Genomic DNA, 25,205 nt, shown 5'->3' with positions numbered 1-25,205 from the left:
CAGTCAAGTGAAGTTGAACCTCTAGCATTTATCGCTTATTGAATTTCTGTCTCGTGAACTCGTGGTTAATTATTTTTATTTCTTGCATATTTTAGTTTTATTAAATTCAAACCCATTTTCGTAGCTCTACATAGGATTAGGATTCGATTAGTTACAAATATTTGATATAATATCATTGTGTTCATTCTTTGTGGGATCGACTTGGACTTAATTTCTATATTATAACTTGAAAATCGTGTGCTTGCGAGCGAAAAACACACAACACCAATAAAGATTCAATCCACAGTCTTAGGTTCAATCTTCACTTGTTTTTTATTAGGTATTTCTACTTTAGCCAAACACCTCACACTTTCAAATATTTGTATGAAGACTTATGTCATTTCCACAATTCGTAAGGAGTTTCGTTCTTACTTCTATGTGGTATTTTGTTAAGAATATGGTTTTCCAAAAGTATTGCTTTCCCCCACAAGTTTTGGGGTAATCCATAACTTATTAGCATAACATTCATCATCTCCTTAAGTACGGTTTTTCTTTTTTGCGATACCATTAGATTGTGGTGAATATGGAACAGTAATTTGATGAATAATGCCAGATTCATTGCAAAATTCTTCAAACGGAGCTACATATTCGCCTTCTTTATCACTACGAATCCTTTTGATTTGTTTGCCCAGTTGATTTTTAACTTCATTTTTATAGGTTTTAAAGGTTTTTAGAGCTTCATCTTTGCTTCTTAAAATAAACACGTAACAGAATCTAGTACAATCATTAATAGATGTAATAAAATACTTTTTCCCACCTCTAGTTTGTAGAAACTTTAAGTCACAAATATGACTGTGAATTAGTTCTAGAGGTGTTGTACTTTTTTTCACCGTGTGAAAGGTACTTTAGTTAATTTAGCTTCAACACATACTTCGCATTTGTGTTTTAAATCAATCTTAGTCATTGGAATAAGATTAAATTTTCTGATTTTCCTCAAAGTGTTGATGTTAACATGTCCTAATCTAGTATGTCATAAACTAGAACACTCAACCAAATAATTCGAATCATTAATTTTATTGCTTTCAAATTTGTGAAGTACATTCATTAATTTCATCTTGAGCAGTCTTTTTTCTATGTATCATTTCCCTAGGAACTGTCTATGTTTCATGATTACAATTTTGCCGGCTTCAAACACTATTCTGAATCCGGACTTAATAAGCTTATAACCTGATACAAGATTTTTCCTTATGTCGGAAACATGAAGGACATCAATAAGAGTAAGCTCATTTCTCGAAGTCATCTTGAGAACCACTTTGCCTAAGACAAAGACGTTAGAAGTTGCATTGTTACCCATGTAGAGATACTTCGAGAATAACTCCTTGTCAGCACAGACATGTCGGATTGCTTCAGTTTCAATCCACCATTCTCGTAGATGATCTACCATGTTAGCCTCGAATACCACTGTTGATAGATCCAATTCAAAAAAATCAACAGGCACGGACTTGTGTTCCATAACATTTGCCCGATTTTTATTGTCCTTCTTTGGTAAGCGACAATCTTTGGCTTTGTAGTTCGTTTTTCCACAATTCCAATAAATTCATTTTCATTTCTTATTTTTCTCTTGCTTTGGACCTTTTCCAAATTGATTTCTTTTCTTGGTACAGTTTGGCTCCACTAAATTTACCTTTGCTTCCGTAGGCATCTTCCCGTTTTTAATCTCCAAATTGCGATTGTCTTCCTCAATTTCCAGCTTGACGATTAAGTCTTTGAGCACCATTTCTTTGCATTTATGCTTCAAGTAGTTCTTAAATTCCTTCCACAAAGGCGTTAGCTTCTCGATCAAAGCAGCAACTTGGAAGGATTCACTTAACACCATCCCTTCGGTCATTATGTCATGGAGGATGATTTGAAATTCTTGCACTTGGTTTATCACCGTTTTGGTATCAACCATCTTGAATTCGAGGAACCTTCCGACTACAAATTTCTTTGTGTATGCATCCTCTGTTTTATATTTCTTTTCCAAGGACTCCCAAAGTTCCTTAGTAGTTTTTGTCGCAAAGTATACACTGTAAAGTGTATTATGCAACCCATTCAATATATAGTTCCAACACAAGAAGTCGCTATGAGACCATGCCTCGAAAGCAGACTTTGCTTGTGAGTCTGCATCTTCTGTCGGAACAACAACAACTTCTCTTAAGTACCTCGCAAGGTGAAGCGCCATGAGGTAAAACAACATCTTATGTTGCCATTTCTTGAAATCAGTACCGGAGAACTTTTTTGTTACTCTGCATGTGCTGGAGCAGAGGAGACAGTAGTTGGAACTGAAGCCATTGATGAAATGAAACAAAATCTTTCTTAAACTTGTTACAAAATATTCAGTGTGCAATCAACAGCGGACGATCAACAACAGTTAGACGAGATTTGAACTCTCTATCTTTAAGACAGATTTGGCCCGCCTAGGTGCTAACGGGATAATTGCAAAATGTCTCATAAGATAGAACGCTGAGCAACTATTTATAAGCGTTGGAAAGATTACTCAGACAGTCGCAACTTTTGGATACAGATTTGGTCGAGGGGACGAACGTCCTGTCGAGATGATGTACACATTCTCGTATGAACAACGCACAGGTTCGAACACAACTCTACAAAAGCAAACCAATTAATTTTTGGTAGCAAAATAAATAAGTTACTAATTTATTTTGTCCAAAAATTTATATACGTGCCAAATCCCAAGCTCGATCTGTGTTGTGCCGTTGGAAGGACGACGGTGCCGCGCGGTCATAGTTTGAACCTAGCATGATCTAGGTCATCTCCCCTTTAAAAACTTGGGTATCCCCTTTGGGCCCCAACCCCTTAGCTCAACTTTGCTTGTGAGTCTGCATCTTCTGCCGAAACAGCAACAACTTCTCTTAAGTACCTTGCAAGGTGAAGCGTCGTGAGGTAAAACAACATCTTTTGTTTCCATGTCTTGAAATCAGTACCGAAGAACTTTTCTGTTTCTCGGCATGTGCTGGAGCGAAGGACACCATAGTCGTAACTGAAGCCATTGATGACAATGAAACAAAATCTGTCTTAAACTTGTTACAAAACATTCCGTGTGCAATCAACAGCGGACGATCAACAACAGCGAGCCGAGAGTTGAACTTTCTATCTTTAAGATAAATTTGGCCCGTCTGTGTGCAAACGAGATACTTGCAAAATTTTTCAAAAGATAGAACGCTGAACAACTTTGAGTAGTAGCACTGCAAACCGAAAGAACTTCGAACAAGAGAGTTTAAGAAACTCTGTAGAAGTATGCAACAAGAAGAGAAGAAGAGATGAATGAAATGAGCGAATTGAAATGAATGCAGATGGAGTCTATTTATAGGCGTTGGAAAGATGCCTCGGACAGTCGCAACTTTTGGATACAGATTCGGCCGAGGGGACGAGAACGTTTTGTCGAGAGGACGCGCACATTCGTCTGAACAACGCACAGGTTCAGATACAACTCTACGAAAGCAAAATAATTAATTTCCGGTAGCAAAATAAATAAATTACTAATTTATTTTGTCCAAAAAGTTATATATGTGCCATGCCATGTCGCCGCACGGTCATAGCTCGAACCTAGCATGATCTAGGTCATCTCCTCTTTACAAACTTTTGTTTTATTAATTTTATTTTTAAATTTAAATTTATAATGATTATATAATTTTTTTCTAAAAATTTTTATTATTTTATCTTGTTATCATTATTTTATTAAATTCATTTTCAACTTCTTCATTAAACATGCATTAATAAACGAGATTTAAATAATTTCAAGTACCAAAATATTGAACTAAACTTATAAGTTCAAACATATTGCTTTTTTGATTTAAGACTATATATTATTGAACTAAATTTTAAATTTTTCGAGAATATGCATTGCACAATTTGTAATAAATAATAAAAAATAACATGCTTATATAATTCTAAATCGAAAAAATAACATTCATGAACTTATCATTTGGTTCAATGTTTTAGTATTTTTAAATATTTAAATCTTTATTTATGAATCATGTTTAATGAAAAAGTTGAAAACACGAAGTGATTTGATAAAATAATGATAACGAGATAAAATAATAATTTTTTTAAAAATAAATTAATTATAAATTATAAATTTAAAATAAAAAATAAAAAAAAATAAAATTAAAAATGTTTGGTACATATCATGCGCTTATCATTTTGATTTAATATTTTGGTGCTTTTAGGTATTTAAATTTCGTTTATGAATGCATTTTTAATGGAGAAGTTGGAAACAAAAAAAAAGTTTAATAATATAATTATAACAAGATAAAATAAAAATATTTTTTAGAAAACAATTATATAATCATAATAAATTTAAAATTAAAAATAAAATTAATAAAACGAAAAATGTTTGCTAAATATAATTAGATTTTAATAAAAATTATGTATTATGGATTGAATAAATTTAAAAATTATTTCACATGGGTCAAATATGTATTTTTAATATTTCACAGGGTTATTTGATACAAAAAATATCAAAATATTTGCCCAGTCGCATGAGGGGCGCGTGCGCAACAATCACTCATTTAAAAGGGCGAGTGTGCTAATTTTTTAAAAAGTCAAGGTTGAAGATGCCTATTAAAATTTCACAAGAAAAAAATGTGCATTTTTAATATTTCACATAGGTGTTTGGTGAAAATAACTATATATATATATATATATATATATATATTATTTTCTTTAATTTTAGACGTGATTTTTTTCAATGATGATTTGATTGCTAATTTATCTAATGATTTTAAAAATTATACACACTACAAAAGCAATCACATCATGAAAAATAAGCTTCATGTTAGTGCCTTCAAAAGTTTTTAGTGTGGATAATGCATTTCAAGTTTAAAACAAAAAAAGACAATTCTAATATTTAAACATTATAATATTTAAAATTCGCTAACAATCTCACTAAATCATAATCTACATCAAAATTTGTTGAGACGAGATCTCGAGATTGAAATTCAATTATAATAAATATCTTCTCGGCAAAAAAAAATCCTAAAGATAACCGACAAACATCTGAACTAAAAATATTATCTTTGCTTTTGCTATGTCTTTACCAACTTTAAAATTGAGTCTGCCCATTTATCCGCTGTGCATTTTGTGGTCGTAACACAACATATGGCATCGAAATACTATCACGAATATTGGGGAAAAAAATAAAAAAGAGGGACATAAGTTTATTCAGATGCATGCATACAAATACTATCACCAATATTAAAAACAAATAGCCCCTCAATAAATAAATGCTAATGGAAAATCTGAGAAATGCAATCCTTTTACCATATAATAATATGTGTAAGCTTTTTCGTGCGCCAACACTGTACAACCGACCTAACCAATCCCACCTAGAAGTAGAATTTCTGTGCATCAGCCCTCCGATAACCAATACTCCATCCCGACTAGTGTGCATCATTCCAAAAAAGATTGGATGAAGTTTTCCAAAGAATCCAACTTTTTCCACTGATGCAGGTCCACAACTTGCAACATTTTTTTCTCTCAAGCAGATTGCAAAGTGACCTTTCCAGCAGATGCCTGCTCAAAATCAGCACAAGCTTCTGGAGTGTCTTCTTCGCTAGGGGGCACCAACTGCCAAAACAGTGGCAAATACTTGTCCCACTCTTTTAGAATGTCTGCACCTTTGCTGCTACCAGTTTTTTCCTACATATGAAGAACTATATCAGAAAAATGGCGGCAACGATGATGTGGCGCCATTAGGCGAGCACAATATAACTTTTGTCTTTGTGGACATGATGATGAGGCAAAGAAAGATCCATGGGAAATATGAGATTTACTTACAACATGGGCTTTAATGAGGCTTTTAAGCTGCATTTGACCAACTGGAGCAACCACTCTTTGGATCTTGACTATTTCCATGTTCACCTGTCACCAATTTTCATGGTATCATCGAGAGAGTAAAAATTTAGTGGAGGGCTTCATACAATTCACCAAATTTGTAGAATGAATTTTCAGGTGAGGTACATTACCATTTACCAAGTTAAAAGAAAGTAAACATTGCAAACCTTGGGGATGAGGGTATCATCCTCATCAAGAATGTAAGCTAAACCTCCAGTCATACCAGCTGCTACGTTTCTACCCACCCTGAAAAAGCAACACGGAGTATAACTCGGGATCTTGAAAATTTTCATGGACAAAATATGAAATCATTTGAGGATGGATATATACAGAGTGAACACTCACTTTCCGAGGACAACCACACAACCTCCTGTCATGTATTCACAACAGTGATCACCAGTGCCTTCCACCACAGCTTCAGCAAGTGAGTTCCTCACAGCAAAACGTTCCCCAGCTTTTCCTCGAGCAAAGATCTGACCACCTGTTGCTCCATACAAACACGTGTTTCCTATGATGGTTGCATCCTCTGGAGTGAACCCAGTATTTTCAACTGGAGTCACAACCAATTCACCTCCAGCCATACCCTTAAAGCAATGTATTTTAGATACTAAACCAGGTATAATATCAACATTTCAATGCATTTCCATTAAAGAAAAAAGGTCAAGTTTCAGTTTTCACATCAATGTGAAAAAATGTAGATGAAAGAAGAGAGCTGCAGCAAAAAGGTTATCATTGTGTTCATCTCTTGAAACAGGGTGGCTGAACATTGATTTCATTTCTTGAAAAATCAGAGTTGAACGAGCAGAGATTCTAAACTTTAAGGCAATTATTAGAACTGACTCTTGATCAAAATAAGTTCGATTCTCAAAACCAAAAGGATTCCTAAGTTTCCAGAAATAACTATATCTTTTTACGACAAAATGTGCCACATTCATGGTGTTCTTGCTATAGCAACGTTTAACAAAGGTGTTATTAGCCATCCATAAAATGGAACAGCTTACCTTCCCTACGTAGTCATTAGCTTCTCCAATTAGTCTGATATTCATTCCTGGAGACAAAAAACAGGCAAATGATTGCCCTGCACTTCCAGTGAATCTGCAGATATATGTAAGAATTACACCATAAGTTTCAGTGTCCAGCAAAATATTGATTGAATATAAGAACTATCCATGGCAATTGCTTTACGTGATATTTAGCTGCCCAGCGAAACCAGTGTCTCCATATCTCTTTGCAATTACACCAGCTATACGCCCACAAACTGCCCTATCCACATTGTATATTTTTACAGATTTATGCACAACTGTTTCATTGTCAATAGCCGCTGCTATCTGTAGAGCGAAATGAAATATTCCATGTTCAAAATTTTACGGAATCAAATTCTTGGGGATGATCCATAATCGAAATCACAAGGAAATGGGTCAAAGCAAATATAAAAAGTTGCGTAGAGGCTTTTTAACAGAAAATATAAACAAATGGCGAAATTGATTGAGCTTTAGTTCTCTCAGATTAGAAACAATCGTCCATTGAAACTAATGGAGAAACAGCTACCTCTGGGTCCAAAAGCAATGTATCATCCAGAACAGGACCATTACTGTGAACTTCCTGATTCCTAATCATAGTGCTGCTCCATTTTGGTAATCCGACACTCTGAAACACAGCGCAAAATTAGCATACAAAGATATAGTATTAACCACGGGATAATGGATTGCACTATTTATTGAATACTCACAGAAAGGAAATAACTAAGATCAAGATGCTGAGTCTTCATCAATGAAATATCACGAGGTTTAAGTAGTTCCGTGTGGCCAATAATGTCATCCAGTTTCTCGTAGCCGAGTTGCGCCAGCATGCCTCTTACCTGTCGAAAGATTATTCATAAAGAATCAGCCCAAGCATATAAGCAGTCACAAAAGGATCTATTCTTGATCACAAAAGGATGCAATTTAGCAAGCATATGCAATATGGTCTCGACTTGATCATCATGGAAAAATATAAGGGGTAAATATTCATTCAAATATGCAAGGAACCAAGTATGTAAACATTTTAAAAGTAAAGGCACAGCATCCAGGAAACCTGATGAATACAAAAACTCAAGCATCTTGAACAATATATCATTTACTGAGGGCACTAATACCTCTTCTGCAACATATAAGAAGTAGTTGACAAGGTCTCCAGGGACACCAGGAAAACGAGCTCTTAGCTCTTCTCTCTGCCAAAAAATTATTTGAAGCAATCTAAGCTGGGGACAAAATGTTGGGGAGGTCGAGCAGGGTTAATTTAAAAAAACGACTTTATCTAGAAATTCTAGTTACCTGACTGGCAACACCGACGGGACAATTATTCGTATGGCAAATTCGAGCCATTACGCAGCCAGTGGCAATCATAGCTACTGAACCAAATCCATATTCATCAGCACCCATTGTTGCAGCCATAAGGACGTCAAATCCGCTTTTGAAGCCACCATCAACCCTGAGTATGACCCTTTCTCTGAGCCCATTTGCAATGAGCATCTGGAGAAGATTTATGATGACAGATGATGCAACACACACCAAAACAAAAGGTCTAATACCAAATTAAATCCATCAATTTGGCGCATAGATCGCAAAAGGAGAAGAGTGCCTCAAAGAGTTAAAAGTACCTGGTTTGATTCAGTAAGGCCAAGTTCCCAAGGACCACCAGCATGCTTGATTGAACTTACAGGGCTGGCTCCAGTTCCACCATCATGTCCTGATATCTGAAGACAAGATCAAGCATGCTTCTGAATTTCATCTTATTACAGAAAGCACTGAAAAGTGTAAAAATATTTTTATATAAAAAAAAGTTCTCATAAAAGACTGTTCCTAATTACTCCAAGAGAAATAATTGCTATATTACCAGGTAAAGTCATAGCATTTAACTAAGTTCACAAAACAAATGAAAATAGGTATTAAAAGAAAATAGTAATCAACATCCCTAAAACTCACTCAAATATGTGAATAAACAAACAATATGTATCAAGCCAACTCAAATCAAAAACCATTTCCTTCCAGCCAATTACCAGATGGTGGCCAAAAGAAGGCTGACTTTCTACTTCAACTTCAAAATAGTAGAGATATTTTTCTAGTTGTCAATACGTACCTGTATAATATCAGCATTACCCTTTGCAACTCCAGAAGCTACTGTACCAATACCAGCTTCTCCCACAAGTTTTACAGATACTTTAGCCTTGGGGTTGACCTGTACATTTGAATACCTTTATAAACCGAACGTTCCAGGATATCATAAGTCCACACAAGTAAAAACAGAATATATTCCCTCCAACAAGCACATCACCTGATGAAGATCATAAATCAATTGAGCAAGATCCTCGATAGAATAAATATCGTGGTGTGGAGGAGGAGATATGAGTGGGACACCAGGTTTTGAATTCCTTAATCTCGCAATATATGCACTAACTTTTTTCCCTGGAAGTTGGCCTCCTTCACCTGGTTTGGCACCTTGAGCAATTTTGATTTCTAGTTGATCAGCATTGGCCAAGAATGTTGGAGTGACACCAAAGCGACCTGAAGCTACCTGAAACCTCAAATTACAATTATTTTAGTCATCGCAGAAAAATGCTATTCTTTAGGCTGTATATGTGCCGATGAAGTATGAATGTAAAGTGTGGCATAGATGCAATAAGACCTGTTTGATAGCACTTGTAGCAGTGTCACCATTTTGAAGACCTTTAAGGTGTGGCAATGTTGGTGAGTACCCATCCACAACATCGGTAAGTGGACTCCAGCGAATTGGATCCTAGATGAAGATGAAACTTTATACCACTGAGCAACAGAACATATTTACAAGTGGGGAACAAATAATATCAAAGTTATCTGAGATTAATTTTTCATTTTGTCTGATAGAAATCTTCAGAAATCAATATTAACCACCACGATCTGCAGTCAGCCACATCCGATGGAATGGCCAAGATTAAACGAAAACTGTTAAAATGAAAACATGTGATGTGCTATATGCAATTAACATATAAAAATTTTGGTCCTCAAATTTATTTTTATTTTCTTGGCAAGGCTCAATTGATATTTCTTAATTCCATGTGATTTATATTGCAATCAATCAGTGTTAGGAGTCATCTTTAGCTGGATACAACCTATATGTTAAACACTAAATAACAGCCATGCACAACTATAAAGTTATTTACCTCACCCCCTTCTCCTGAATTAGATTTTCCACCCAATCTATTCATTGCAATAGCAATTGCTTCATGAGTTTCCCTGGAAATGGCTCCAAGTGACATGCCACCGGTGCAAAATCGCTCAACAATAGATGAAGCAGGCTCAACTCTTCCAACAGGGATTGGGGAACGATCACTTTTAAATTCAAGTAGATCTCTAAGCACCTGGAATCCGTAAATAGATTCGTTGTCATTAATTATTGATCATGTACACAAACAACAGCCCAGTTAGAGGGATAAAGGTGTCCAAACAACACATTCCACATCTTCCAGTAAACTGAATCGGAGGATGACAGATAAATTATTATGTTTTCCACTGTTTCAACAGGGATACTCTTGAAATCAAGACTCTGTAAGAAATACATGCATATAATAGATGGAACTCACATTCACAGGTCGGTTAGCCAGATGCTGCTGGTAAATATTATATGCAGTTTCATTTTTTTGTCTCACGGCTTTATGAAGCAGCTTTGACATCTCTGGATTGTTACCATGATATTCACCTTTGGTTTTGAAACAAGAAAAAATTGTTTAGCAACTTTTAAGGTAAAAGATGATTTTGGACAATGAGAACACAAATTGCAGTGTGTGTGAAAATAGAAAACATAAATGTTTTATAAAAACAGCTGGACTTGTTTGCAATAAAGTACCTCCTGGCCTAAATTGTATGAACCCAAAATTTTCAAGTCTTTTTGCCGTATCTTCAGAGAACGCCTTAACCCAAAACGACAAAGTTTCCCTTGCCAACTGCAAAACAAAAATGAATAAAAGGTCTGGAAACCATTTGCAGTGTTCTAGATACATAAACAAGAGAAGTTCTAGGTGTATGCGCTCATGCATATGAGAGTCTGTATAAAGTCAAACCAAGCCTTAGTCATACGGAAAAATAAATTTAAAGTTTCTTCTAATCACCACAGCATTTATCAGCCTATATCTAAGTTTAGAAACATTGCGCAACATGCATTAAGCAGTTCTCAATTTTTCGCATGCTTGAAAACAATGAAGTACAATATCCAGATCTGAGTCAACAAAGAAGTGCACTTTTGAGTCACTGACAAAATCTTCTTGTGCACAAATGCGCAAGTATAAAATTTAAATGTGAAAGAGCATATCATCAAGTATATAATAACTGGATTTTCATATTTTGCATTCAATGGGATAATCAAATATTCAAAAGCACACAGCACCATGAAACGAAATACTGAGACATGGGGCATAAAATAGTGAGAAATAATGTAAAACTTTTCAGTGGTCCCAACCTGTCGTATACAAAAGAACCAAGCCAATTTAATAGCATTGTTTCAACTGTGAAACTTAAGCAACAAAACTTCACACATGCCTTATTCGGTCATTCCTATCAGGTTTATTACCTCATCCAACGTCAATCCACCAATGCTTGATGGGCTCCCACAAAAAGCAATGTCCACTAAATCTTTGCCCAATCCATAGATTTCAAATATCTGAGCACCACAATAACTAAATCCAGGTACAATAGTTTAGAATAGGAGTTCCGAAAATAGAAATATAGGGATGCAACAACTGGGAAGGTTAGTAATTGCAACGCCAAAATGCCCAAAAATGTGAGCATACCTGGAGAGCAGCGAGATTCCCATTTTCGAGAGAATTTTTAAAAGGCCAGATTTCACTGCCTGAAATAGAACTTGCGACAATTTCCCAATCAATATGGTGAAACAAAATTTTTTTTTTAAAAAAAAAAAAAAAAAAAAAACTTCAAGCATACGAAACAGGCGTCTAATTGAAAATGAACCTTGACAAAATTATGAACTGTTGAAATGATTTGATCAGATTAGATTAGAATAAATCATGCCTTAAATCTTGGGATTATGATGTTGTTAACTATTTAAAGAGGGATGTAATCGATGAGAAAGAGTATTGTGGTTAACCCAATTACTTTCTGCTCTTGGAAGAAACTGGTATGCTAGGATGCGAACCAAGCAAGACTCCAATCGAGCTAGACAATAAAGAAAAGATGATGGAAGGAGGCGCTGTTGACAAGGGTAACTATCAACACCTTGTTTGAAGACTTGTCTATCTTTCACATACAAGCCAGATTTTGCAGCTAGCCTAGTCAGCCAAAACATGCATTCTCCTTGTCAAGGTTATCTCAATGCTGTGTATTGCATTCTAGATATTTGAAGCAAACACCTGGACAAAGGTTTATTCTTTTCTAAAACCAATGACTGGTGTATAAAAGATTTACTGATGCAGATTGGACAGAAGCTATTGATGATCGAAAATCAACATCCGGATATTGTACTCTTTTGTGGGGAAATTTGGTAACATGGTGTAGCAAAAAAAAATCCATTGTGGATAGACGCAGTGCTGAGGCAGAATATAGGGCCATGACTCGTGGAATATGTGAACTTATTTGGATTAAGAGAGTAATGGAAGAACTGAAGGTAGGATTTGGAAATCCTATGAAACTATTGTGACAAATAGCATAGCTCACAATCCTGTCACCATAATAGAACCAAACATCTTGACGTAGATCAACGTTTTATTAAGAAAAACTGGAGGGAGGCAACATCAACATTGAAATATGTCCCTGCATCACAACAACTAGCTGATCTACTCACTAAAGGGCTGACAGAACATGCATTTGAATTTTATGTTCACAAAATGGACCTCATCAATATTTATGGCCAAACTTCAGTGTTGAAATGATTAGAATAGATTAGATTAGATTAGAATAGATTAGATTAGATTAGATTAGATTAAATCTTCATGCCTTGAATATTAGGATTATGATTTTTTTATCTGTAGCTATTTAAAGAAGGATGTAATCAATGAGAAAGAGTACAAAGATTAACCCAATTATTTTCTTTTTTTAGATGAAAATTATCACAAACCTTCAGAAAAGCTTCAAAAATACATAAGAACATCAATTTCTAGAATTTGACCATAGTGTAACAGCTGCCAACTCAAGTAGTACGCAACTCTTTCTTTCTTTTTTTAAAACATTGTTCAACTTCTGGGGAACAAGATATAAAGTGGTCAAAAGCTGAGACCGAAATTTGTCTATAAGTTGTATAACCAGAACTGCTGTACAAACCTTGCAAAAATTCTTTTGAGCCTGTTCAATAGTCACAGATGGCATTTTTCCATTCCGCATCAGATTCACAGTTTTAGTGCTCAATCGCCATTGACGACATGTTTCCAGTGCCAAGTAGGGGCATACAGCACTGTATAGATACAGGAATAAGGACAATAAACTGCCTAATCCACGCACTGACAAGTTGAAGAAATAACTAAGAAAATCAAAGAACAAGAAGAAAAGAAACTACAAGTATTTAAGTTGGAAGGAGGGTAAGTGGGGATAACTGAATTAATGGCATCAAGGAATCAACAACTTATTTTGGATAAGATTGTCTCAACCGAGTTTAGACATCTTGTCAAATATTATTGGAGATCGAAATTTAACAACTTGACACAAGAAATACTTCTGCTTTTTGAGCATCTCAACAACAAAAAATTGTAAATAGAAATATCTCTCAAGGACAAGACGAAGAAAACCTTTATGATACTCTAATCCATATAAATAATCATCTTAAGTAATATTGGACATGTGACTTAAACTTGATGAAAATTTTATCAAATAATAGACATGTCTGCATTTTTGTCCCATAAGTCAGGAACACCGTCAAAAACACAAGTTATAAAAGAAATCGAAGAGCCGCGCGGACAATTTAGCATGATCTGTAACTACATTATCCAGAGTAATGTCATAAATGGAAGCAGATAACAGAAAATTATGGTAACCTTGCACCATATCCAATCAAGCAGGCAAACTGATGAGTGCTGAAGCACTGTGCAGTATCGGCGACAATGGAAGCTTGCATTCTCAGTCCATTCTGAATCAGATGCTGGTGAACAGCACCAACAGCAAGAAGTATTGGAATTGCAGGCTGAGTTGCATTCTGAAGAAAACGAAGCATTATAATGCTAAGTTGACCATTATAATACTTGTAAAATAAGAACTAGAAAGCCTCCCCCAAAAATAAAGAACAAACACATGGGAACACAAGTTAACCACAGGGCTGACTGCTGATGTGATAGAACCTATTATTATGATGAATGAGTGGGATAATCCCATGGAAAAAACGTTTGAAAGGAGAGAATATAGATCAAACTTTAGGATCCATAAAACTTGAGACACCTTTACTCCCCATCAATTTGGGCTGTTAACATTTTCTTTTCCTATACTATATGGCTAATAATCACCTCAAATTTGCTGCAATTTTTTTCAATAAGTTCCTTAGCATTTACATATTAAGTACTTCATGAAGAAAACATAAAACAAAGAGGGGAATCCCACATATTCATACTACTTAAAGCAAGAATTTCAAAAATGATTTTCTTACTGAATGGAAAAAGAAAAAAAATGCAAGTACCGCCATTCAAATGCCGAAGTTTTTAGTCAGACATGAAAGTGTGAAAAGAGCAGGCATTTTAATGATACTGTAAATAATAAAAAAAGGTAACAGCACATCATAACAGAAGGTTACGTACCAGCTCATCAGACCTGTCGGAAAGAATAAGAAGCTGGGAGCCATTTCTGACAGCTTCATCAGCAGCTTCACAAAGCTTGCACAGTGTTTTCTCAAGTGAACCTTCAATACCTTTCCGTATTTCAAAAAATGTAGGTAAAACTTGTGGTTTCAAGAGTGCATCTTTCAACAAAGACTCAAGTTCTCCTTCATTTAGCACAGGGCTCGGCAAAATCACCTGGCAAATGAAAATCTTTACAACATTCTCATTGTCTAATTGCAGGCGAAAGACGTGTGGAGGATAATCAAAATGATTGAAGAGAATAAGAGCAATACATATATCTTTCCGATAAAAAAATGAGTAGAATCATCATGAAAACAGAGGACCGCCGAAGTACCTGAGATGCATTCTCTGGACCAATTTGCAATATGTTTCCTCGCTTTCCAAGATTGATTTCAAGAGACATAACCAATCCTTCCCTCAAAGGATCTATAGCGGGATTTGTAACCTAGTTTGTACACATATAAAGAGCGCCCAAAATCAGCCAAAGAACATCAAGCATTCCAACACCGATAAGACTATTATAAAAAGAAAATATAACAAAATTCCGGATAAGAATCATTAAAAACTCCAAAAACCATGGTACAATAACTGGCATGGAAAAACAGGCACCATATAAGAGGATGCAAAAGTTGATAATGTAATAAACATCATGAAAAGAGCAATTAGATGGTTCATCAGATTTAATGTTCTCATAGAAGTCTAAAACTACATCTAAATCGGACAGTGTACACAGAAGGTTTAAGAAAATATCACAAACCTGCGCAAATCGTTGTTTAAAGTAATCAAAAAGCATATGTGGCTTTCTAGACAATACTGCCAATGGAATATCATCCCCCATGCAAAATGTAGGCTCCTTCCCTTGAGCAGCCATTGATTCTATCACCATTTGAACGTCTTCACTAGAATATCCATAAGCCCTATTATATTTTAAAACCGAGGAGAGAGATAATGTTCGGTATGGAAATCAACACATAACACAAAATCACATTGATCCTACACAAAAGGCGAAAGGAGTTTTTCATGTTAGAAATTATTCTTTTTGAGATATTTCAGTGTTGTGTCTCAAACAGACTCAAATTTCCGCAGAAGGTGGGAATATACGAGTCAGAAAGTGGATTATGTAATCGATTCTCTCTATAACATCCATTTATTCTCATTAGTTCCATGAGCACTTCTGTCCCAACAAATGCCATGAGCACTAATAAACACAAAATGAATAATCATTGGAGAATACATATGCATTTCCACTAATTCTGTCTGAGAAGGTTGAAAAATGTCATGCCACAGTAAGTTCCTTTCATGATAAACAGGTTGTTGGTGCTCATAAGTCATAAGCATGTAGTGCATCCTAAATCAACAAGTAACCAATCCATTTTTTTCATGTCATGAACGAAACCATGAGGGGGGAAAGGTATTCGATCATTCAATCATACTAATCTGCCAAAATGCCAAATATTATTGTGGGTGATGCTACATTAGTCACTGAAGCATTTAAATTATCCAGAGTCTCCATTCACATGCACTTCCAAACACCCTACTCCAGTGTACCGAAAATGTCAGGCTCCAGAAAAACCCATTCAACATCAACAGGATCACGAGATAACTCCTAGACGTGATAGATGAAAAATGTGATGCACAAAGAATTATTGATCAGTGACTATAGGGAGTGAAGTTAAGTCTCTTAGAAAAAAGTGTTCAGAATCTTGTAGAGTTCAATAATCAAAAGATTAGAGCACCTATACATATAGCTATTCTTAGCTGAAGGATTCTCAACTAAATATACAGTCAATCTTCTTTGTCACTTGATAATAGATCATGTGTTCCCAAAATTAGGAACTAAGGCTCGATCAAATAAAATTAGTAAAAGTTCTATTAGGGTTCTCTTCAGTTCAAGTTCAAGTTCCTCTATAATCTTTCTTCATCCGCGCCTCAAACTATGCATGTTACGGGCACCGAATTAAATTGGAATTGGACCAGATTAACTAGTTCAAGGTGTAAAGAATAGGAAATTTGACCAATCCGATAGCATACCAGGTAGGCGCGGTTTCAGATTTTCTAGATTGGATATATACACAATCCGAAACCGGGCTAGATCGAAATGGATTGAACAGGATTTGACTGGATTGTTGACCACATCGGAAGTGTTTATAACCGGGTTGAGACCAGATTGGAATCAATACTTTATTTTCAATCAATACATACCTAATATATCACTCACCAAACACCGTACTCAAAAATTAAACTTATTATTTCTTATGTTTGGAATTACAAGCGACAATTATTAATTAAACAACAAAACACTCAAATATGTTTTAAAACAATAAAAAAAATATGGTTAAAAATTTAAAATAATGTTTGGCATAAAAATAATCAAAAAAATTATTGTGATAAGCTATTTCCTTATCATAATTGCAATGCAATAATAAATTAATAACACCAACAGGTTCCAGATCAGATTGTAACGGGTTCAGAACAGTATTACATCTGGTTCCAGAACAAGTTTCTAAAATATAATCTGATTCAATTAGAATATCGGATCTGGTTTGACCCAGAACTAAGTTAAAAGGTTCTGGATCAAACCAATCCATTAAACATCGTGTCCTCAAACTGATGTTCATGTTTTATGCGCTAAAGGATAGAAAGAAACAATTGGGGCCTGTTTATACACTACATTTGCTACCCAGAAAATAAAAAAATAAAAACAAAAAAACATTATTTATTTTCTTTTTGTTGGATAGAATTAGCTGAGTAGTAGAAAGAGAAATCATCCAAGTCCAAGTCACTAATATGCTTTTCAAAAGAATGAAGAGGCGTCAACATCAGGATCTCAAACACCAAATCCATAGAATAAAACTTGGAGACTCACTGCTGACGTCTTAATATTGTTTCATTGTCCATGAGTGTCACTGCAAGAAAGTTTGCAGGCTTAAGAGCTCGAAGATTTTCATTCACCCATTTTCCATAAGGATTTGAGAGTGCAACTCGCTTTTTGACCTCAGTATTCTCAAACACCTACAAAATAATAAAAATTCAATCGCAAAGCAAATTATAACTCTGTATATTATAGCCTCCGGAATCAGTAATTATTACAAAAAGTCAAAACTATGAAAATCAAATTACAGTTACACTTTGTACAGTTATCACAATGACATGCACTCCACAAAACAAAGAGAAAAAAGAAAGAGGAGAGTTAAAAAAACAAAAAAACAAAACCCCGATTTCTGGACATGCAAAACATTCAAACTTTATGAGATTACGAACATTCGTGAGTCACAGACACACAGCCACGCAGGGAATTCATTCAACATCAGGATGGAAGTAATTTTTAGAACAAACTGTGCCAGAGATACCGGTTCTGGCAAAATTCATTTAAGCAAATGGAAAGATATCAACGGAAGCAGCGGTGAGATATGGATCTTCACAGAATTGTACGTCAACAAACATCCTACACAATGCGATCACCTAAAGATATCTACATGAAGGCCGCTGAGAAGTCAACAAGCTACTCAACTCAACTTAAACAACATAACAAATCAGTTATTTGAGCAAAACTATGACAGTTGATTTAACTGTGAAAACAAATATATCGTAGCACCATTCACACCTAGATGCATTTTATAGTACAAACCTGACCAGTTGGTAGATCGACTGTAATCATCATTCCAGGGCCTAAACGCCCTTTCATTATAACTTTTGAATCATCTGTTGGTAGAACCCCTACCTAGACAATAATCAAGAAAATAGGATTAGATTAGGATGTTATGTGATCATTACTGGCTATTTATAAATTACAGGTACAAAAAAAAACACAAAGATGATGACGAAAGCAATTCAAGAAAGATCAAATGGCACTTCGTAAGCAGTTCAAGAAAGCCAACAGACCTCAGAGGCAACATAGACAACATTGTCTTTTGTCCGCCAATATCTAGCAGGACGCAATCCATTGCGATCAAGACAAGCTCCCACTGTTTTTCCGTCGCTGAAATAAATGGCACAAAGAAAAGCAATAACATAAAAATGAGGAATGCCGAATAGAAAAAAGATGTTACTTGTTAAATGCTAGTATGTAACTAGATTACTGCAAAATTTAATAATCACCCTCTGCTTTATACCAACATTGGCACCATCCAAACATCTCACGGCCAATTAGCTGTCGACATATTAGAGATTTTGTTTTAGGGAATCAGATGGTACCTGATTAACGATATCATCTCATTGTACAGTACTTATTAACAATCAAACCCCAAAAGGGATGGTGCAAGAAAAATAATAAGAGGATTTTCTCTATCAGACTATTACATGCTTTTTGTTACTTTTTCCAATAATCTTTTATGTATTTGGTTTTTCCTCAGGTAGATAAGATGAAATTCAAAGCCAAAAGTGAAGGAATTAACACCGAACAATTTGATTAACTTGAGATCCACAGCCAACAAGGGGATGGATTCAGTAAAATTTTTCATTATCATGAAACATCAAGCATACAAAAGGTGAAGAAATTAATAGATCAAGAAGATCGCGGGTCTTCAGTGATTTCAAATACAAACAGTGGTTATAAGAGTGCTGAGACAGAGGATATAAAATTTTAGGAAACGTTTCAAATTCTAATAATGAGAAACATATGAAATAGAGAAACATGTTAAATAAGTTACTACTACTAATGGTGTTACTGCGAGACACCCAATCACTCGTCCTTCAGAACTAGCCACAATAATGAATTAGAATTCCTTTCAGATTTCTGTTTGAGGATTTTATCTACTGATAAGATCTCATTGCATACAATTAAGGCAGTTTTCTTTGTATTCTATATCATAGTTGTCGAAATTCTAGATCCCCTTAAACAACTAGTGATATCTTTCAGAAAACTTATGTCACTGGACGGTTAAATAATTTCACAAGCATGATAAAAATCCTCCGATAACTTTAAATTTGTTAACACATCCATTGTTATCATTATGAAACCAACATTTAGGAATCTCACCTGAATAACAGCAAAGCAGGTCCATCCCATGCTTCCATTTGACCCTTGTAGTAATCATAAAAATCAACAATCTGAAGCCAAAAGAATCACAAGTCACTATTACCAACAGTAATGGATCAAATTAACAGTAACAGAGGTGTGAAACTAGAAAAACGATCTAATCTGGTCACCATGGCAACACTTTGAAGAAAAAAAAAATCAGAAAAGTGATGCGGTAGCCAATACCACGAAAGCCAAACATACTTACAAATGTCTGAAAAATAAAGTACCTCAGGATATTTGATCATCAATGTAGGATGATTTTTGTATGCCTCAGGGACAAGAAGCATCAGAGCTTCCTCAGGTGCGCGGCCGCTTCTTATCAGTAACTATATACAACATAAGTAACAACGATAAAGTAGCAATGAAATATTACACAGCATAGTACATAAGATATTGCTGTAGATTGAAATGAAATCCACACATCAAAACAGATTCAACTGAACAATAAGGGGCATTGAAGCTTTGCTCAAATAATTATCGGCAAAATATTCTTCAAACAAATAACAGGTTTTCTGATAAGATCACCGCGAATTGCAGTATTAACTTTCTGTAGTTTGAGGAAAATCTAACGTGAATGAAAAGTTAAAAGTTAAAGGCCATACTTCTGCAGCACTGTCAAGATTTGCAGAGTCAGATGCCTTTGGATTTCCAAAAGGGCGGAGTTCGTTTTCACGGCCACGCCAGACAGGTGACTTCAATGAAGTCTCCCTAGACTGCATCCAGTTTAAGTTCCCCTACATAGCAATCTCAACCTCAGTACACTGAACAAACAGGTAATTCGTGACAAAGAATCGCGGCTTAAAAAATTATCACCTGTATGGTATTGATCTCTCCATTATGACCAAGGAACCTCATTGGTTGAGCGAGCGGCCATCTAGGACTGGTATTTGTACTGTATCTACGGTGATAGATAGCAAAAGGGGATTTATAAAGATGATTCTGTAGATCAAGATAAAACCGGCCAAGAACCACTGACCGAAGCATTCCCTTGTAAACCATAGTTTGATTGGATAACGAGCAAAAGTATAGTTCACTTCCCCAAGTTTCTAAGGCTACTGCTCTTTCAATCAACTTCCGACAGATAAACAGTTCTCTTTCAATGTCATCAACATTTTCTTCTTTGGAAATTTGGACAAAAAGCTGCATTATATTTGGCATGGTTTTTGTAGCATAGTAGCCAACAACAGAAGTATCTACAGGTACTGACCTCCATCCAAGCACTTGAAGACCTTCTTGTTTAAATATATTCATAATAACTGCATAAGGAGATACAAGAGTTCATGACTGATGGCCTGTGCAAAGGAAAAAAGCTCCCAAAAAAAAACATTTTCATTTAACTTTACTAGCCTGTCCCTCAAGAAACATGCAACAAGCCCAATGAGAGTTTCAACCAAACACATGTAGCATTGATATTTGCCGTATCATGTATGATCATACTGAACTATATAACTATAGCAAAATATTAAAATTTCAAATTTGGACAATGACACAATGGCTATTCTATGTCATCATTTCCTATGTCATGCCAATGTTGCGAAAAATGGGAACTTAGAAATTCGGAAAACCCATGTGTCATCACAAGCAACATTCAATAGATTAATCAATATAGCACCCATTTATTATAATGAAACATTACAATACTTTAAGCCATTAGTTGACCAGAGTTAGGCACCACTTTTGACAGACCTGTCTGTGCTTGTTCCAACAGGGCATCGTCCTTCGGAAGAAAAACCATTCCAACACCAGTGTGCATTTGATCAAAGGCAGCCATCCCTTGTTCACTGGCCCAGCTGTTAAAAAGATCCCAGGGAATTGAAGTCATCACTCCAGAACCATCACCAGAGTCATTATCTGCCCCACAACCCCCACGATGTTCCATGCATCCTAGTGCGGTAAGAGCATCCTTGACAATTTCATATGATGCTTTATTGTCCAAATTGGCTATGAATCCAACTCCACAAGCCCCTCTTTCAGATATAATATCCTCCAAGTTTGCAGCCTAAAAAGTAGAAACATAGTTGTGAAGATAAATAGCACCATATAACAAACCATAGCAAGCATCAAGAGGAAACAACAATCGCAAGCCCCAATAAATGGACTGTGTAGTTCTACCATCATCTACCTTTTTTCCTTTCAATTTTTCGAAATATCACATATTCATATGATAGAGAACAGTAAATAACAAACAAGTAATATAATTGAAATAAAATAAAACTTTGTAATTACATGTAAACAATTTACGGATAGCTAATTAAATGCTTGGAAGTGTGAAAGTGACTTGAAAATAGAGGATGTTGAAACCTGGCATGGAAATTTATGCAAGTTAACAAAACATTTAACAAGAAAGTACAAAGATATACGTGTCTACAACTGAAACAATTAAAAACCAAATCATTTACCAACGCCTGGTGGCAGGCACTTCATAGTTCAGCTTACACAAAAAAGTATACAGAACAGGAAATTCCATCGGTTCATCAGTCGTCAAATCTGAGAACAAGGCCCCTGCTGCCCGCCTGTTGCGCGAGGAAATGAAAGAAATTGAGACCAGACCTACTTGATTCTTTGACACCATATCTTGACTCTTCCAGTCTGGCTCTTAGTCTTGCCTCCTCCCCAAAAGGCTTGATAGTTTCAATAGCTACTAGATTGGATAAGAGATGCTTCCTTCCTGTCTGACGCGTTTGCCTGGGGATCGCACCACATCTTCTTCGAAGATGGGTGATCGCATGAAAAATTCCCTACGATAACTAAAAGCTCCCACACATTCAATCAAATTTCACCGTCACCAAGAATCATCCATTATCCTTGTTTTCTTCTAACATCTCAACTAGTGACATTGCCTCTTATTTTTCCTTTTTTAAGCTGAGAGGTATAGGCGAGTGCTACGTTTAGTTCATTCCAAAAACTTAGAAGTTTAGTGCAGTTTTCACATGTATCGTCCTTAGCACCAAAATTCAAATTCTTTTCAAGTATTTTTATACCGCTTGAAATGAAGCCACAGAGAATTAGATAGTGGGGAAAATCCCAGTTGATTTTTTACTCTTCACCATCACTGCAGTTTAAATTTTGTTGTTTATGTCCTTTCCTCTTCTTCTACACACCATCCCATAGAGCAAGCTAAGATTTTGATCAAGTCATACTCTCGATTGTGTTACCCAATCAGCCCCAAACATATGCCTAGTTGAAGCTTCAAAAGCCATCTTATGAATCAGCTATGTATCTAAAGATATGTATTTCACTGGGAACGGAAGAAAAGTCCTAAAACACACACATGGAAAAAGTATAAGTTGAGAGCAGTCAACAGCATCACGCAATTCTTTTTTTTTTATCAGAAACAAATGTCATGTTATTAATAGGTAAAAGAATTAAAAGTTACATACAAATGTGGACCAGAGGTCCACGAGTTAGTCTAGGGGTCTAATATGAAGATTATGCTAATTCAAAACCATACTCCAACCCCTATACAAATCTGAAATCGCAAAAGCTTGGAAATCATTTAAACTATGTAACCACACTGCTACTCTCAGTTTGATCTTATCCCAAATCTCTTCAATCGCATCACGCAATTCTATTTACACAATATACAATCACCTATTTGCATCCTTCTGCCGGTGAGACAAAAAGTAAACCAGAAACCTGCTGTCCTCCAAAATTATCAAATAATATGCTAAAGGAGCAATCAAAACCATTTCATATTCTCCCAGATGATACAATTAAGTAAAGCCAAAAAAGGCTGAACTTGACAACTTAGCATGAAAGTCAACCCACTGATACATAAAACCAAATTCATATAAAACGAACTATGTCGTCAGAACAAGAGAAAAATTTATGCTATCAGCAATGCAATCACCATAGAATGAAGTAAGATGAGTATCAGCATAGCTTTCAGAATCGATCATATTGAACTCGCACAACACACGGAAAGTTCAGAGAAATTATTGAATTCAAGAAGTCAACCTATCATTTATCAAAACGAGAAAAAAAAAAAAAAAAAAAAGAAGAAGAAGGTGAGTGTCAGAATGACTTTCACAGACCAATGTTTCAGTGCACAACAGCAATACAAGCTAGGAACACTATCAAGTATACACACAACAAAAGGGGATAGAAATCAAAGTCAACCCATCGAACACCTTCAATTCTCCCCTCCGCAATACTCCGGAAAATTTAGAACAATGAGGTAAAAGAAAAGGAAAAGAGGAAAAAACTTAACTAACTACCATCACGACCCATAGCGGTAATCCTGCAAGAATTTCACTGAAGATTCACAAGTCCGGATATTTAAAACCAATTGCACGTAAAAATGGGAACATGCGCTTGGACAACAGTCATCCGAAGTCCAAGAAATCAATTATATGAAAAACAATTCCAACGCACACAAACACACAGACAGCGAGTCAACACCCACCTTCGGTTTCAGATCAGAAGACTGTCTTCGTGGTGCATTATTAACACGTTCAACATCGAGAACTGACTTAACGGAGGAAACCCAGTTCTTCCTCAAAACAAGCAGATTCCTCTGAACATGCCCACTATTCACACCACAGCTAACTTTCCTTCGATGACTCCGGATTGTCTTCGAGTTCTTGCCACCATACAATCCCACAAAATCCACAAAAACCAAATCTTTCCTACATCCGCCGACGTTGTTTCCCGCGAAGAGTTTCACAGACTGCGCAACTTGACAGGCGGAGTATACAGACATCTTTCATCAATCTCCACACACACGCACAGCGACTATATATGTGCAATACAAAAAAAGGTTGCAGTTTTTGAGGACCGTGTACAGAGCAGATGAGGAAGTGTTGTGTGTGTGTGAGGAATGTGGCTTACGAGATAGAGAAGGAACGCTTGGGAGCCACCCGCGTCTAATTCATAATATTTCTTGGCCTACGCTTTTCGACTTTGTCCCCTCATTCATATGTGTGTTTTTTTTTCTACGCCTGCGTGTTGATTACATATACACTCGCTCATTTCATCGTAATAACATTTGACTACACGAAGTGACCAAGGGACAGCTTTTAAGTAAACATCCCATTCTCTGTTTGTTTTTAATACATTATTATTAGCATCTCATTCATCAAACTCAACTCAAACTCAAACACAAACAATACAATATTTTTTAATGATTTCAATTAAAAAATATAATAATTAGAGGATTCATTCTATTAGTGAATTTTTTGTTATTTCTTTTGGGTTTTTTTTTTAGAAAATGGTTGATCCGATGGAGACTCCATCCCACATTAGTGGGAGGTCCATTAGACCATGCGAGGTTAAATCGAGGCATGTTGGGAGGTCCATTGGATCATGCGGAGTTAAATCGAGGGATGTGCACGAGGGAAGGGACCTGAAGGATGAAGCAACATGGCCACCCCCAAATCATACCCCACAATATGCTCCACACGAATATCAAACCCGCAACGCTGGAGAATTCTTTCCCACGTTTTCTCAAATCTTATCAACTCGTATATGTCCTTATGGGCATTTTTTTTGGGGGTTTTAGTGGAAGAAGAGGTGTGTGACACCACAACCTCA

At 35.8% G+C, this 25,205-nt stretch overlaps 2 protein-coding genes across 2 annotated transcripts; both read right to left on the bottom strand.

Annotated features, from left to right (window-relative positions):
• Positions 1-1,117: 1,117 nt before the first annotated feature.
• Positions 1,118-2,200, bottom strand: LOC140878200 (uncharacterized). The gene is made up of 2 exons (XM_073281810.1): positions 1,612-2,200; positions 1,118-1,440 (listed from the first exon to the last, which is right to left on the bottom strand). The coding sequence occupies exons 1-2, from the start codon at positions 2,198-2,200 to the stop codon at positions 1,118-1,120; spliced, it is 912 nt and encodes a 303-aa protein (XP_073137911.1).
• Positions 2,201-5,035: 2,835 nt separating this feature from the next.
• On the bottom strand, positions 5,036-24,594 carry LOC140879719 (ferredoxin-dependent glutamate synthase, chloroplastic-like). Its single transcript, XM_073283575.1, has 33 exons — positions 24,079-24,594; positions 21,360-21,672; positions 20,487-20,929; positions 20,276-20,407; positions 19,901-19,999; positions 19,632-19,702; positions 18,536-18,632; positions 18,282-18,374; positions 17,520-17,665; positions 15,411-15,570; positions 14,988-15,098; positions 14,612-14,827; positions 13,862-14,019; positions 13,155-13,284; positions 11,672-11,730; positions 11,452-11,557; positions 10,732-10,828; positions 10,469-10,584; positions 10,049-10,246; positions 9,535-9,645; positions 9,184-9,423; positions 8,989-9,087; positions 8,510-8,605; positions 8,184-8,381; positions 8,006-8,080; positions 7,601-7,729; positions 7,420-7,518; positions 7,057-7,199; positions 6,873-6,966; positions 6,217-6,455; positions 6,039-6,117; positions 5,815-5,898; positions 5,036-5,676 (listed from the first exon to the last, which is right to left on the bottom strand). Exons 1-33 carry the CDS (start codon positions 24,373-24,375, stop codon positions 5,515-5,517), a joined length of 4,890 nt encoding a protein of 1,629 aa, XP_073139676.1. The 5' UTR covers positions 24,376-24,594; the 3' UTR covers positions 5,036-5,514.
• Positions 24,595-25,205: the final 611 nt, after the last annotated feature.

This window comes from Henckelia pumila, chromosome 2 (assembly GCF_033568475.1).
Source record: "Henckelia pumila isolate YLH828 chromosome 2, ASM3356847v2, whole genome shotgun sequence".
Taxonomy (NCBI): domain Eukaryota; kingdom Viridiplantae; phylum Streptophyta; class Magnoliopsida; order Lamiales; family Gesneriaceae; genus Henckelia; species Henckelia pumila.
Note: the sequence above shows the minus strand (reverse complement) of the source record. Positions and strands in the feature narration are given on the sequence as shown.

Excerpts from the sequence above, each read along its gene's own strand:
- LOC140878200 (XM_073281810.1), bottom strand. The coding sequence starts at position 2,200 with ATGGCGCTTCACCTTGCGAGGTACTTAAGAGAAGTTGTTGTTGTTCCG. Across the intron at positions 1,441-1,611 it reads AAGAAATCAATTTGGAAAAG|TGGTATTCGAGGCTAACATG; the intron begins GTCCAAAGCAAG and ends ATCTATCAACAG.
- LOC140879719 (XM_073283575.1), bottom strand. The coding sequence starts at position 24,375 with ATGTCTGTATACTCCGCCTGTCAAGTTGCGCAGTCTGTGAAACTCTTC. Across the intron at positions 11,558-11,671 it reads GGAATCTCGCTGCTCTCCAG|TTATTGTGGTGCTCAGATAT; the intron begins GTATGCTCACAT and ends ACCTGGATTTAG. Across the intron at positions 9,088-9,183 it reads TGATTTATGATCTTCATCAG|GTCAACCCCAAGGCTAAAGT; the intron begins GTGATGTGCTTG and ends TCAAATGTACAG.